We start from the raw sequence: 15,959 nt of genomic DNA, 5'->3' as shown, positions 1-15,959 counted from the left end.
TTATATGTGAATTGGGTTGTGTATATGTATACACATATATGTGGAGAGAGACAGAAACAGAGATGGAGACAAAGAGGGAGAAAGAGGGATTGAGTCCGGTGATAGAGGAGAGTCTATGTTGAGGCTCTAACTGAATGTCACGATCTGAAAAATAGGCACCTCCCTCCATTGCTTTTTCCTGTTGAGAATCGCTGGGACAACGCTCTTGGCCATGGCCAGCGATCTCTCCCGGGAGGCTTGCGATGTTACAAACTCGATGCAGCCATTATGTGTCCCAGACACACGCACGCGAGTTACATGCTTACCCACACTCACATACACGTACAAACACATGCAAACATACAGACTACATGGCCCTGCGCAGAGACACTAGTTGTACGCACGTCTGCAGACACACACATTCACACTCAGCATGTGTTAATGGCTCCGTACCCTCAGGGATCCCATCCCAAACCTGTGTTTCTTCTTGGGAGCTCTACGAAGTCCCATCATCCTCGTCCTCCGGAATTCCACGTCGCAGCCATGCTGGTCTGTTATTCCCCACAAACAGCGCTCTGCTATCTCCCCGCCCTCCCCCACGGGACGCGGACACGGGGAGCAGAGATGACTTCTGCTTCCCTTCGTATTCCCGGCTGCTGTAACCTCAGTGTCCGGTACACAGGAGGAGCTAAATAACAGCTTACTGACTGATGTGCACACGGTGAACACAATGTTTATTTGAGCAATAGATCTAAAGGGAAGTCTCCGGCCTGTCCGGGGCACCTTAAAGGAGGCAGGAAGAGCGGGCGGGGATGAGAGTAGAACCTCCCTGGAGGTTAAGCTGTGAGCTCTCCGGCTGGAAGATGCTCCACATTGGGAAGTTTCTGCACCAAGGCTTGCATTGCAGGACCTCCTTTATCAGTCAAGGCCATCCACAAAGCCATCCTTCAGCAAATTCTTTATTGGTGCTTTAAAGAAAGAAGAACACTGGAGACAAGCAGCAGCTGAGGGGCGATCCTGCCGCTTTCTGCCCGCTGGAAGGCCCCGCCCAACAATGCCAACGTGCCACGAGAAAATTCACAGACGGGACTCGGATGCCACGAGGCCCTTGTACGGATCCTCATCCTTCGCACCCATCAGGCAAAAAGCGCTGCTCAGTGCAGGAAATGTTACCTATTCTTATACAATCCATGAAGACACTGTCAAAGCAAAGGGCAGAGACAGGAAACAAGGGCGGGAGAAGCCCGATGTGAGGCTCATTAAGACAGAGCGTGTCCTACCCTGAAGACGAAAACGTGCCCCTTGTGACCTGGTGCTGCTACAGACTGTGCACGATGCCTGTTAGATCAGGGGTTCCCATCTCCCAGGGCAGCTCCTTACGTTTACTTAGGGCAGGGGAAGAAAACAACATCCACTATCCCAGAATCTCCTCCTGGTTCTACCGGAGACCTCCCCACATCCTCAAAGCCCCAACTTCACCCTCTGACCTATTAGGTAAATCTCCCCTACACCCCGCCAAAGGGGGAGACCACTTCTGCAGTAAGTGCTCAATGACTGCCTTCCTTAGGGAATTCTCTATCAAGCACCAAAGGGCCAACCAGAATAGGAATCCTGGTCCTCGGCGCCTTAGGTCCAGCTAGCACTTGCTTGAGGCGTTTTTGTGGGACATTCACCACCATTTTTAGGGGGAGCTTTGAGATGAGGGGACTTAGGGAAGGAAGGTTTGGTCTTGGACCAGATCTGGGACTTTGTATAGTGAGGAGATCACCTCTGCTACTGCAGGAGCTCGGCACTTTCTCATTTCACTCTAGAATGTATCTGCCTTTTTATCCCAAGGGTCACAAATCCAGAAAGAATCCACTTTATGTGGATTCAAATCCACTCTGTATCCTTCTATTATGAGGCTGGGGGTGGGATTATTCAGCTGAGGTTACAGAGAATAAACATCCAAAGTGGGATTTGAACCCGAGCTCTGATTCTGATAGTGCTTCCTTCAATCTAGCAAACCAGCTCGAAGAGAGGCAAAGGTACCCAAGTCCAGGAACAATGCTCTGAGGGCAGAGGACTCCCTTTCTGTAGAGGGAGGATCACTCACACTCATCTAAGATGTGCTCCCAGGTGAGGAAGTCCTCCGCTGCCATTCACTGATGCAGGTTCTTAGTACAACACTCCTACCCCAGAAACGGGGAACAGTGGGCCAACCCATCCCAACCATCCATTCATTGGGGTATCGACAGCAGACCGCACTAGGGCCTGGGTGCACTTGGTCTGGGCTCTCAGTTTAATTGCCAAAGTTACCCTGCTCTCTGGAGCTAAAGAAGATGCTCTTTTGATTCAACATTGGTTTCCAGAAATAAGAACCCCTAAGATGAAATGCTGCAAGCTGAGAGCTTAGCCAGCTATCCAGGGAAGAAGGATAATAAAAAATACTCTGTCTCTTTTTCTCTCTGTCTCTTTTTCTCTGTCTCTGTCCCTTTCTCTGTCTCTGTCTCTGTCCCTTTCTCTGTCTCTGTCTCTGTCTCTCTCACATCGCTTTTCAAAAATAATCTTCCCATTTAGAGGGAAGCAGTGGGCATTATCAGAAAGAAAGGATCTTCTCAGCCTATAATTCCCACCAAATATGTGCTTTCAGGACAATCCCCAGGGATTGCATCCTAAAGGTCCGTACTGGACAGTGTTTGAGGAATAGAAGTGGGAGGCTCCTTGACATGATTTTCACAGACCAAGAAGTCAAGTCTTTAGCAGTGACATGTCACAAGTTTCACTTAGGTGACACCTGAGTTGAGTTTGAAAAGGACATTAATTAACAACAAAAAATTTGCATAACCGTAAAACTATAGGGTAATTTTACAGAAAACATAGGGGAGCATTAGGATAAAAGGGACTGATTTTAAAATATGATTTCACTTAGAAAGTGGATGGATGTCAGTGATGGGAAACATTTAGAGAGAGATTCCATTAGGGAGACTTTGTTCCAAGTTATCTTCCTGCAAGTCCTGTAGTTTTTCTCTGGGTTAACAGAAAAGTTTGTCACGTTGGGCATCAGCAAAAATGAATAGATTGGCATTTTGATTTAGCATAAATCTATAATTGTGTGAGTGTGTGTGTATGTGTGTGTATGTGTGTGTATGTGCGTGTTTGTGTGTGTGTGTAATACTCAGAGGAAGAAAAACCACTTAGTGTTTTAAAAGTCTAGCGAAAACGATTGAGACGTGCTCCTCTGCTTCTCCTGCTTTCCAGAAGACATGTTTAAAGCCATCTGAAAAATAAAAAGGTAGGCGATGTTACAGGCTGATAATTCAGCATAGTCAAGCAGTCAACACTGTGAGGGTGTCAGGGGAATACAGAGATTTATCTAGGGAGGACACACTTTGGAGATTACTAGTTGTTCCTTATTTACTAACAAATACAAACTTTACTGATATTCTGAAGTGAGAGCACAGAAAATCTCTAACAGCAAAAAGCAGGATGAAATTTCGTGTCATCCTTTTAAAAAAAAAAAAGAAAGAAGAGGGAGGAGGAGGAAAGGAGAGATACACAAATAAGACACACAGAGAGATAGAGAGATAGAGAAACAGTCAGGGTAGAGGGGAGAAGAGTCACTTCCTCTCTTCCCAAGATTAATCTTTCTATGCTGACTTGGCGTCTCTGGATAAAGGGGAAATAATGAGCTATTTACAGTGAGGACCTGTGGTCCTGATTCAACAGAAAATCTGCAAACAAATACAATGTGGATAAAGGCATGGAGGATCCTGCTCTTTCTTCCTCATCCCAACTGTGATCCTACCCAGAGTAATAATTCTGAAACTATCAGACAATGTTCCATTGGGAGGGAATATTTAAGTGAGAAGCAAAGTATAGGGAAAGAAGTATTGTGTATATAGAAGCATATACACAGACGTCAGCAGACGTGACTAAAGCTTGGCTGCCCCATGCTCCTTCCAGTTCTGGCCCATGTTCACCACCCCAGCTTCCTGACCACAGCTCCCTTCCTGAGTGGCAGTGGGCTCTTCCCCCTCAAATTTTCTTGAATACTTTGTCTGGTTCTCTCCTCTTCCGCCATTACCCTCTTTACATGTATTGTGCTGATACACGCCCCATCCCTTATCCCCGGGAGAAGGAACCTCCTTGAGGTCACAGACTGCCACTTAAAACAGTTTTGGAGGCAGGGATTGCTTACTTTTGTCTTTGGGTCCCCAGCTCTTAGCACAATTCCTCAGGTGTATTAGGTATTTATCAGACTCTGGTTAACTGCCGAGCTAGTCCTTTGCATGAAAGACGCTTTCTGATGAAGCCATTGGTGATTTGGTGCTGGGAACAGTGTGCATGGGGGCACCCAAGGAAGGACACCTCGGGACTCTGACTCTGGACCATGCTCACCTAGTCCTCGGGGTCAGTTCCCGAGGTCAGTTCCTTCCCGTGGTGCAGAGCTGTCTTGGTTCCTTCTGATTTCAGCCATCTTTCCCACAGTCATGGTTTCTGTGACCTGGGGACTCTGGCTCTCGGGCGCTCCCTTTGGGGGCCCTGGCTCCGGGGATCCCAGAGTGGATTCCTCCTCACCATCCCCTGCCTCTGCAGCCTGGCCCTTCTCCCTCTCCCTTCTGACTGTCTCCCCCTTCTGATTTCTATCCCGTCTCCTTGCCTGGACCACGAGTGCCCTTTGGAGGGCCCTTTCCCTGGCGGCTGGCTCTGAATCCGGGGCCACTTTCCTTCCCGCCTCCTCTCCAGCTGGGCCCCAGTCTCCATTTCCCTCCTCCTCCACTGCCCCACTGCCTGCAGCTGCTGTTTTCTTTAATAGCTGGTCCCTTCTGGGCCAAGTTTCCCCCACAGCAACATCTGAAGGAGAGGAGGCTCTATTTTCTTCTGGGTCGCCCTCCTCCGCCAACGGCTCCCTCTCCGGAGCTGCCGCCGCCATCCCAGCCCGTCCTTCTGGAACAGCTTCTCCATCCTTCCGGGCTTCTTCCATCCCAGGTGTCCCTGTCCCTGGTGCTGAAGCTGCTTCCTCTCCTGGCGTCCCTAGATCATCAAGGGCAGCTGAGCGGGGCTTCGCTGGTGGGTCTCTCCCTTTCGCCTTTATTTGCCCCAGGGTTTCTACCCTTTCAGGAAGAATTGGCTCCTTTGTGGTGCTCTCCTCCTCAGGTGTCTCCTGGTCTCCAGGCTCTCCCTCTCTATTGTTGAGTGACCTCCCCACCCTGGCCGGTGGTAATTCCATCTCTTGTTCCTCCTCCTCCTCATTTTCCCCTTTTGCACTGCAAGTCGCTTCTCCTGTGGCTCCGTATCTGTATCCGGTGTCTCCATCCTCGCTTTCCGCTTCTTCCTTCTCCCCTGGACTTCCCACTTTCCCTGAGGCCTCCCTGACTTCAGAGGCTGCTTCTCCTGCAGACAGTTTTCTCTCATTTTCAGCCCTTTCTCTGTGAAACGCTGCCCTGTCCCCATGCTCCGCTCCCTTCTCTCCTCCTTTCTTTCTCTCACACTCCTTTTCCTCTGTCTCTTCTTTTCCATTTGTGGTTTCTTCCAAAGGCTCAAAGATCTCCTCATCTTCAGCTATCAACAGGGGCATCACCACCTCCCTCTGGGACATGGGTTCCCTCAAAATTTCATTCAGTGGCCCAGTTTCCTCCTCAGACATGATTTCCTCTCCCATAGCAGCTGTCTCCTTCTTTGATCCTTTGGGAGGTCCAGATTCCCTACTGACACATTCCAAATCAGCTACTCCTTCAGCTCCTTTCTCCACTGGGGACACGCCCCTCAGAGCTGCTGCATTTTCCCCATCTTTCTGCTCCTCTGGGTACATTTCCTTTCTCTTAAAAATTGTTTCCTTAATGTTCTTAAGTTCCTCCATCTCTGACGCTTCTCTCCAAGCTGCCATGTCCTTCCTAGATGGGTTTACAGCTTCTATGCATCCTCTCTCCCCTTCAGGCTCTTCCTCCTCGAGCTTTTCGATTTCTTTTCGGTTGGCCATCTCTTCCATTCTCTCTTTGCTGTGGATTGCTGTCTTGCTTTCATGCCTTACTTCCTCTGGGCCTCCCTGCTTTTCCTTGTTTGTCTTCCCTACATCCTCCTCCTTTTGGATTGCAGCCTCCTTTCTCTCTGAGCCTTTGTCTTTCCAAGACTCCTCTTCAGGAGATGCTGCCATAGTCATGACTTGGGATGTTCTTGTCCTCTCTGTCACTTCCTCCTCTTCCTTAGATGTGAACTCTTCTCCTTTAGCTCCTGTCTCCTCAATTTCCCAATGAACTTTAGGGACTTCCCTCCCTTTGGTCAAGTCTGTCCCTTCAGCCAAAGCTCGAGGTGCTGATGTAGCACTGACCACCATCCATTCCCTCCCTAAAACTCTCTCCTCTTCCTCCTCTTGCTCCTTTTCTGCTTCCTCCTCTTCCTCTTCTTTCTTTCCCTCCTCCCCCACCTCTACTTCCTCCTTCTCCTCCTCCTTTCTCTTCCTTGTTCTGGGGCCCCCTAGTCCTGCCTCTGGTTCAGCTTTCTTGGACTCGGGTATCATGACCCCCTCAAAGGCTTCTCCTCCCTTCAGCTGCTCTCCCTCAGGTGCAACATGCTTGGACTCCTCCAGAGCCATCTCCAGAGCTGTTGTTTCTTCTGCCAACAAGTCCCCATCTGGAGATACAAAAATAATTGAAACATTATGTGAGAGGTGTGTGGTTGCTGCAGTTCTATCCGATGCTATTTTCAGGAAAGTGAAGAAAAAGGCAAATGGAAAGGAAGATTTTTTTTTGTTTATCACAGTCTTTCATCAGAAATAGTCCAGAACTACTAGAGAGAGGGGTGGGAAGAGATACCTGCAGTGTCTAGCCAGGGTTCTGGAGCCAGCTAGAACAGGCTTGAGAGAACCGATTGTTAAAATTCTCAATGTGAGTCCTTACACCTCAGAAACTGGCAAGTTCTGCAAACCAGGGCTTGACTTAGTATTTTGTTGACTTAAGTCTGGATGTAAGAAAGTGTTAGAGTAAATGCTAGTAAATGCTGATTAAACTTTAAAATACATTGTGTATACTACTCCCCCCTCCCCCAAAAAACTATTCGTTAAACATTTACCAATACACCCATTTATATGTCTTTGGGTTTCATGCCTGTTCAGTTAAGTCCATTTTTCTAGCAACACATTCATATGGATTGTTTAGAAAACACAGCCTGGGATGGTTAAAGGAAAATTGAGCAGAAAAGGTCATAGAGCTGATAGGAAGGAAGTCAAGGAGAGCTGGATTCAAATCTTACTTCCTACAACTCATTATATGAGCTTAGATACTGTCTTCAACTTTGCCCCTTCATCTCTAACCTGGGAAGAAATTTGACTTAAGATCATGGTAACAAAATGCAGAATTCTAACCCATAACCTCTAACTCCCAAATCTAATATTTTCTCACTGGACTATTTTGTGTAGAAGCTATTAGTTTTGAGCCTCATCTTCCCACTTGTAAAATGAAAATGATACCAGAATTATCTACTTGTCTAAATGAGATAATGAAAATAAAATAGTTTGTAAACAGGAAAGCACTATGTAACCATGAGTTAGTGTGATCATGGTAATTAGGTAACATAACCTGGATTGGAAATCACTAAGATTTGAGTTCAAATCCATCTTCAGATATTTACCAGTTTAAACTTGCTCAGAGTCCCTTTTCTTATTTATTAAATGAGGATAATAATGACACTATCCTCAGAAGAACCAGAAAAGCATCAAAAAAACACTTCTGGTAACTAATATCAATGGCATACTATGAGGTTTGCAAAGTTCTTTACATATCATTTTGACCTCCACCAACAACCCTGGGAAGAAAATACTGTTATTAGCCTTTTTTTACAGATGAGGAAACAGAGACAGACAGAATTAAAGGAAGGGAAAGGAATATTTATTAAACATATAAATATAATGGATAATGCACTAATCCTAGAGTCAGGAAGACGTGTTCAAATTCGGTCTCAAACACTACTAGTTGTGAGCCATTTTACTCTGTTTGCCTCAGTTTCCTCATCTGTAAAATGAACTGGAGAAGGAAATGGCAAACCACTCCAAGACCCTTAAATGGGATTACTAAGAGTCAGAGATGACTATAACAACTGAATTAACAAAAGTGCCAGCCCCTGTGCTAAGTGCTTTATAAATATCATCTCATTTGATCATCACAAGAACCATGTTGACAGTTGACAAATTTACAGTTGACAAAACTGAGGCAAATAGAGATAAAGTGATGTGGCCACACAGTCACACAGCTAGAAAGGGTCTGATGCATATATTTAACTGGGCTCTCCCTCTCCCTGACTCCAAGAGCAGCTCCCTATTCCCAATGCCACCTAACTAAAATAAATAACGTAGAGCACTTTACAATAAATCCAAACTATTATTATTTAAGGTTGTTAGGCTTTTAATGTGCTTGGCAAATTTCAAGTGCCATATTTATCAATCATTGTTATTTTAATATGCAAACCAGTATTTAAGACAGCCATCATGATCCGAGTTGCTGATCGCAAGGCCATGGCCATCTAATGGAAATGTCTGGATCATATTCTTCCTTCCTAGGCAATTCTCTATGACCACAAGCTGGAGAGGAGGTGTTTATCTCCACAGGTAAGGGGAAGTTCCCTCACTAGGAGGATCTTACCCTAAGAGCTAACAACTGCACTAAGATTTTGGGGATACCCCTCTAGAACACCTTGGCGGTTCACCAAGGGTTGTCTTTAAATCATCTTCTTTGAGCATCATAACAATCCTGTAAATTGTTATTCTCACGCTCATTTTTAAAAATGAAGAAACTGAAGGCTCGAGTGTATACATAATCCCACCTGTTACAACTAATAAGCAAAAGGAAGGAAGGCTGACGGAACTCAGGTCTTCATGGTTCCAAGTAGAGCCCCACTAGCCACTGCACCAAACTTCCTCTCAATTATGCTGCTGGAAAAAAAGAGCACCCTCTCTCAATAAACTCCACAGTCTCCATATTAACTTCATAATCAAATCTAAACTCCCCTTTCTGCTATTTAAAACCCTTCACAATTTAACCTACCTCCTTCTTCAGTTTTGGGAAACATTCCTCCCCTCTTCATGGTCTCATCCAGTCCAACTGACCTCCTGCCAGTTCCTGGAGTTGTCCTTGGTTCTGACTTTCCCTTAGTCCTAGGGGATTCACTTTCTTTTCTTTCCTCACTTTTACTTCTTAAAACATTCCGTCTTTCATGCCTCAGCCAAGCTTTATCTTCCTTATGACATCTTTCCTGATTCTCTCAGTGACTGTATTTCCCTTCCTCATTTGCATATACTTAATGCTGATGTTCTATACACATGTTATGAATAGACTTATGAGTGTAAATCTCTTCTGAAGGGATAGAAGCTTCTTGAAGGCAATGGATGTTTTATCACTGTTCCTGTGTCCTTAGCACTTAGCTCAATGCTTGACACATAGTATATGCTTATAAATCCTTTCTGATAAATTGTGTGATGCTTTGGGATTAGCCTATCTGCCAAATGGAAATGCTCTAGGTATTTTGTAATTAAATTAATGATAGGATTAAAAACAAACAAACTTAAGTAAAAGATTTAGTCTTCAATGGAAAAGAAACTGGTGACAACAAGCCTTTTCAAACTTTACCTTCAGCTATTCAGATTTGATTTAAAATGTTTTAAAATGTCATTTTTAAAAAGTTTCCTTATAAATCCTTTATTTTGCTAAGCTGGTTCCCAAATTTAGAAGTAGAAATAAATCAAAGACCCCTTCTTCAGAAGCTAATGGCACAGAATCACAAGTCAAAAGCATCAATGCAGACAATCTAAGGCAACATCATTTGTAAGAAAGGAGAAATAGGGTAAATTTTATCTAATTTTAGGGAAATAACATGTGCATTACTCCCTAGTTAGACATTCTAACTTCATCTACACAGTATGGAATAACGGTCACTAGGATGCTGATGTGGAGAATCAGAAAAGAGCTAAATTCAAATTCTGTCCCAGACACTCACAAGGGAGGGATGTGACTTGGATTCTATTCATTAAGGGCAGGGTGAGGAAGTTATCTCACTGGTTCCTTTCAGTTCTAAATCTCTGATGCTCTAGTGTTTTCATTCTCGTCTTAGCTCTGTCTTTCTGAAGCCTTCTTTTCTTTCAAGGCTCATCTCATATACCACTTCTACCAACTTAAAGGATCCCACTGTGATTTTTCTAGACCTCTTTGTCTAGATCACCCCTCTGGTTGATAATACCTTTCTGTGCATATATTGGTCTCTCCAGTCCCAATTGAATATAAGCTTCTTGAGAGCAGAGACAGTTTGGGTTTTTAGATGCCAAGGATTTAGCACGGTGTCTCAAAGATACCAGATCCTTAGTAAGTTTTTATTGAATTTGAATTTGGATCAGTGCCTAGTAAGCAGCAGATTAATTCTTTGGGACTGGGATAGTAGAGTGCCTTGAATAAATCAGACTTCCGGGGAGCAATAGCTTCTCATTCAGTATTCTAGTTCTCCATCAGAAATGGTTCCCAATTTTGAGAGTCTCATTAGCAGGTGCAATAAAGACCATTATCTAGTTGGAGAAAGACAATTAGCTAAAAATCTCAATGAAACCACAGTAATGTTTACTGATTTTCTTTAAATGAAATAAAATAAGTACAATGGCCTAATGTCAATGAATTAGTGTGTTTCTACTCCCTTTGGGAAAATGTTTGTGCCCAAGAATCGCATTTTACAGACAAGAATTCTTGGATTCAAAGCTCAAAATATCCTCTCCAACTCCACCCCCATTTTACAGATTAGGAAAACTGAGGGTCTTGTTTAAAGTTATGCCAATAATAAATTGTGGAATTCAAATCTAATTCTCTGATTCCCTTTACATCATACCACACTGCTTCTCATTTGCATAGAATTATATAATTCCCTCTGAGGTGAGGAGAAACATCCTAACAATGAGGAAGAAATGAGGAGCAGAAGGCAGGAGAAGAGGAAGAGGAAGAGAAAAAAGAAAAAGAGTTAGGAAGAGCAGAAGGAGGAAAAGTTAGAGGAGAAAAGTTATAATAAAGTTAACAGCCAGGGAATAAGAGGCTAGCTATACCAGCTCACAAATTCCTCACTGTGAAAATGTTATTGTGAGCATTCACTCCTCAGAAGTTGGCAAATGTTATAAATCAGGGTTTGAAAGATTTTTCTGTTGATTGTCTACCCTTAAGAAAATGATATGGAAACATGAACAATGCCGATTAATCATATAGGCGTGTTGTATATACATTGGTTTCTGGAGAGCTGATTGTTAAATATTTGTCAGTTTAAATATTTGATATCACTATTAATATTTGACACCACTATTACTATTTATAGTTTACAAATTACTTTATGTTAATATATTTGAATCTCAACAATAATTTCATGAAGTCAGGGCTATTATCGCCCTATTTTACAGATGAGGAATCCAAGACATTCTCAGAATCACATAGCCGGTAAGTAGTAAAATTTGAACCCAAGGCTTCCAACTCATCATCCATTATGCCACGTTGAAGGATTTGTCAATGAGCTCAATGGAATCTTGCACAAAGTCAACCTGAAAGTCAACTCCAGAAAGCTCATTGCATCTTGAACTTCACAAGAAAGGAGCATCCTTAACATTAGTCATTTACAAAGCGTATGGGGGAAGAAGAGAACGCTGGAGGCAGAGACTCTGTAACTCCAGGCAAGCAACGCGTTAGCAACCATTTCAGTCCCACAACTGGGTCAGTCATTCTGAGGGACACACCGAGCCCCTGAAGGCTCATTACCTCCACTCAGGTCAGATGCCAAAAGCAACAAATTCCTTCTTGCTTCTGAAAATAAAAGTAATTCAAAGCGATCCTTTCTAAATGTGTGCTTGTTCCCACTGACTTCAAGGATGAGATTCAAGCCTCTTCACTGAGCACTAGAAATGAGGATCAGAAGTGCTAAAGTCATTTGTGTCGGCCGACTGAATAAAACAGAGACCGGTTGTGAAACGGGTCAGAATCTTAAGCAGAGAATCACCGTCACAGTCATAGGACATTTTGTGATCTTGTTTCTAACCCATTTATTTAAAAAAAGAATAAGATCAATACCCTGCTTTGAGCTTCCACAAGCAACTACTGCCCCTTATTCATGAGAAAATAATGAAACCACCAAAAAGATCAGGAATGAAGAATAGACATAAAGATGAAAGAGGGAAAGAGGGCTGCTTTTTCAAATTCTTTCCCAGGTAAAAGTTTGACCCTACCTTTGTGAGAGCGATCCAGACTACTCCTCCAGCCTTCTTGCGCTTCGTCTGTGCTGGAGTCACTAAGTTCAGCTTCAGAAGGGCGCAGTTCATCCTCTTCCGCTGATTCTCTTATTTTCTCTTGGATTGATTTGAGATCTTCAAAAATATTGCAAAATATAAAACACAGATGGGGAAGGGAGAGGGGAGAACATTGGATGATTTCCAGGCACTTTAGTAGCAATTATGACAGAGGAGGATTAACTTCAATCTATTCCCTTTAAACTGTGATCATCCTATAAAGAGGCATCAAGATTCATCAGTCCCCAAGCCATGATTTCATAAGACAAAGGCAAGAGATTCAAGATAATCACCCGGTAAGAAATTCATGCAGAAGGATAATATATAGGAAATATGTTCATGCAGCAATGAGTCATCAGACCCCAAAGCAATGGGGATGGGCCTGCCACCATCTTGGAAAGGTTTACACCCGAGAGTGTCTGAGAAAGTCCTGGCATTCTGGATGCTCCAAAATTCTCTCCCTTGGCTTGTATGTTAGAAATGGCTGCCAGAAAATGCTCGACGAACACCAGGAAGCTGAACCGCGTTTATTGTATTTTAGTGCTTTCTTAGACTCAAAGTCAATACAAAGGAAATGAAGCTCACTCTTTTGCAAATGTTCTTTGGTTTCTGGCTTTTAACTTGAAAGACATTATTACTCTGACATTTTGCCACACAGTGTAACACACACACACAAAATTGGAGATAGGACGTTTTTGATAACTATCAATCAGAGGCTACCTGAACTCAGATCAGAAAGACTTGAGTTCAAATCCAACCTCAAACACTAGCTGTGAGATTCTGGGCAAGTCGCTTAGTCTTTTTTGCCTCAGTTTCCTCATCTGTAAAATGAGCTGGAGAAGGAAATGACACTAATATCTTTGCCAAGTCAGATGGGTCACGAGCTGGACAAGAGTAAAAATGAGTGAACAATAATACCAACAAGTAATTGAAATCCTTAGATACTCTTCCAGTTCAACCTCCCTCTTTGCCCTTCTTCTAGCAACCTTTGTTGCCAATCCCACAAGTTCCCATGTCCCCCTGCAGCACTATGAATGAGCCATCTTACTGACTCTGGATGAAGATCCTATCTTGGCCATTGCATTCCTGCCTGCAATGGGGCTTCAGTTTCTCTTCTACAAAGTGAAGAACTTGGAGTAGATGGTCTTTGAAGGCTCTTCAAGCTCTAGCTCTATGATCTGGTACCATAATTACCCTCTTCTTTATTTATCCTATGCAACTGGAACTCCCATCCACCAGGTTTTCTCAGCTATTTTTCATGAGGAAAGAAACAATGAGTTAATGTTGCTCTACTACAGCAGCTAAGTAGGATACTGTGTCGAGTACAGGATTTGGAGTTGGGAGGACCTACCTCAAACACCTGTGTGACTCTGGACAAGCCAATGAAGTTCAATGTACTTCAGTTTTCTCGTCTGTAGAATGGGGGTGATAACAGCATTTACATCCCCAGTAATTATGAACATCAAATAAGGCACTTTACAAACTTTAAAGAGCTACATAAATGCTAACTCCTATTCAGCCAGCTCTTCATACGCAGCAGAATCTTTGGGATAGTAAATGTCTGGGTTTCAAGAAAAGATGGGTGGCTCGCAGACACTTGTTGAACTGGAGTGAATTATAGGGCTGCATAGTCCAAATTCAATAAGTCAGGTCCGAAGAGATGGGGCTTTCTGGAAGTTCTGATGATACAGTCATAAAGAACTCCCATGAGGAAAAAAGGGAAATGGAGTTATAGGATAATAAAGAGAAGCATTTATTAAATGCTTACTATGGGTCAGGCAGCTTAAAACTGCTGAGAACAAAAATCCCAAAGTAGAAAAAGAGGACGCTCACAGAGTTTACCTTCCAATGGAGAGAAAGTGTAGAGTGAACTGGTGTCCAAAAAAGAGGGTTTTGGGACAGAGTGTTGAGCAGAAGCACTGGAACCTTGGCTATCCTCCTCTTTCTATGATAGTTACTGGTCCTGATCCAATTACCATGCTCAGAGGTGGCCTTCCGGAGCCGGAAGGGGAAGGGGAGCACAGACAGGATGGGAGCTGCCCAGACGTCCTGGAGAACGACTGGACGAGATGGGAGTCACAACCCGGCACCAGCTTGATGTACCTGGCGAGCTGAGTGGGTCTTGACCGTGTCATCCATCGGGACATTCGGTCTCGGGACAGCAATCCAAAACCGAGCGACTCGTTTCTGGAAGTCCACCGATCTTCTAGGTGGAGAGAAGGGGGCAAGGCCGGAGGGAGGCAAAGGGGCAAGATGCCCAGGCAAGCTTGGGTTTCCTAGCTATCAGAAGGCATGTCATGTATAGCCCGGGGCAAGTGTTACATGGCTGAGAAGCCTTAAAGCGGTCTGGGGGAATTCTTAAGAGCTCCTCTCTGTACCAGAACTGGCCAAGTTCTAGCCTTACAGAGTAAACCCTGCCCTCACAGAGCGGACGTCCTCCTGGGGGACATGACATGTACACGGATTAGCAAATACACACTGTGTACGCATTGTCCAGCTTCTGCTCCCCCAGTGAGCTGGTCCCGGAACTTGCCCCTAGGTCTCCCAGAGCTCTGAGGGCAGCTTTTAGGGACTAGAGGCCTTTGTGCTTAATGCTCTAGTTCACAGGCTCTGAAGATGGTGCTTTTCAGTCTCTATTTCTTAATGAGTTAAGCAGCTTTAAGTGGCTCTAAGAAAGGCGTATTTACTAAAGACAGAATTCCAAGGAGAGTTGGGGACATTTAGAATTCTAAGGCGAGTTGGGGACATTCTCCCCAGAAGATGCAGGGGCCAGAGGCAAGCCCAGCCAACTCGAGGAGCACGTGGGTGTGCGAAGGGGCAACGCAAAGCGCCGGCCTGTGGAAAGTCGTCTCTCTCTCGCTTGATCTCCACCACCCTGGGAAGCATTTCCACGGAACCTTCAGGTTTTCCCAAGCGCCTGACAAATAGTCACCCGGTTTACCTTCATGATGCCCCAAGAAGTAGGTGCTGTTATTGCCATTTTACAGAGCAGCAAAGTGACGCAGATGGAGCTTATGGGACTTGTCCAGGGCTGCACAGCCAGGAAGTGTCTGCGTCAGACAGACAGGAATATAAATACCCCCAAACGAAAGCTGGTCTCCGACCTCGAGGAACTTACTTTCTAGTGGAAGGAGACAATGTGTAACAGGAATCGAGGAGTGGGAAGAGATGAAGGGGGGCAGGAAGAGAAGGGGATGCCATTCGGCATCCATGAATAAAAATCAGTCACTGCATCTAAATGTGAAAATATCATGCCCCAGGGGGACTGAGACCAGAAGGGATTTGCCCAAGAAGGATGCTCAGAGTGCCCGAGGAAACCCGGTTGTGCCTCAGGAGTCCAACGGAAAATATCCAGGCGGGTCAGGACCCAGAGATTCAGCCTTAACATCTGGCTGCCCCCCCCCATTGGCACACAGTCAGCCCGGACTGTATGTTAGGGACCCGAAGGCAGATTGTGTGTGATGGAGGCAGCGGCGGCAGCATCCCTCCCCAAGACCAGCAGCAAGGAAGCTGCTTGTTCAGTCTGACTCCTCCAGATCCCTTTGGGGCTTTCGTGTCAAACATACTGGAGCGGTGGGGCCTCTCCTTCTCCAGCTAACGTACAGATGAGGAAACTGAGGCAGAGAGGGGGAAGTAAAAAAAAAAAGGAAAGCCCTTGGAAGGCCCAGTGCCTGGCACACAGCGGATGCTACACAGGTGCCTCGTGCCT

The 15,959-nt window shown here is 44.7% G+C and overlaps 1 protein-coding gene across 6 annotated transcripts in view; it reads right to left on the bottom strand.

Moving 5' to 3' along the window:
• Positions 1-687: 687 nt before the first annotated feature.
• ERICH3 (glutamate rich 3) overlaps positions 688-15,959 on the bottom strand; it is a 136,702-nt gene continuing 121,430 nt past the window's right edge. For 5 of the 6 annotated variants that reach the window (XM_051999412.1, XM_051999411.1, XM_051999414.1 and 2 more), the window contains 3 exons: positions 12,191-12,328; positions 4,360-6,591; positions 688-3,238 (listed from right to left, as the gene is read on the bottom strand). In XM_051999412.1, coding sequence (XP_051855372.1) covers positions 4,373-6,591; positions 12,191-12,328 — 2,357 coding nt within the window. In that variant the 3' untranslated portion in view covers positions 688-3,238; positions 4,360-4,372. The remainder of the gene's footprint in view (positions 3,239-4,359; positions 6,592-12,190; positions 12,329-15,959) is intronic. The other variant, XM_051999416.1, reaches the window with a different exon arrangement.

The sequence above is a fragment of the Antechinus flavipes genome, chromosome 4, assembly GCF_016432865.1.
Source record: "Antechinus flavipes isolate AdamAnt ecotype Samford, QLD, Australia chromosome 4, AdamAnt_v2, whole genome shotgun sequence".
In the NCBI taxonomy this organism is placed as follows: domain Eukaryota; kingdom Metazoa; phylum Chordata; class Mammalia; order Dasyuromorphia; family Dasyuridae; genus Antechinus; species Antechinus flavipes.
Note: the sequence above shows the minus strand (reverse complement) of the source record. Positions and strands in the feature narration are given on the sequence as shown.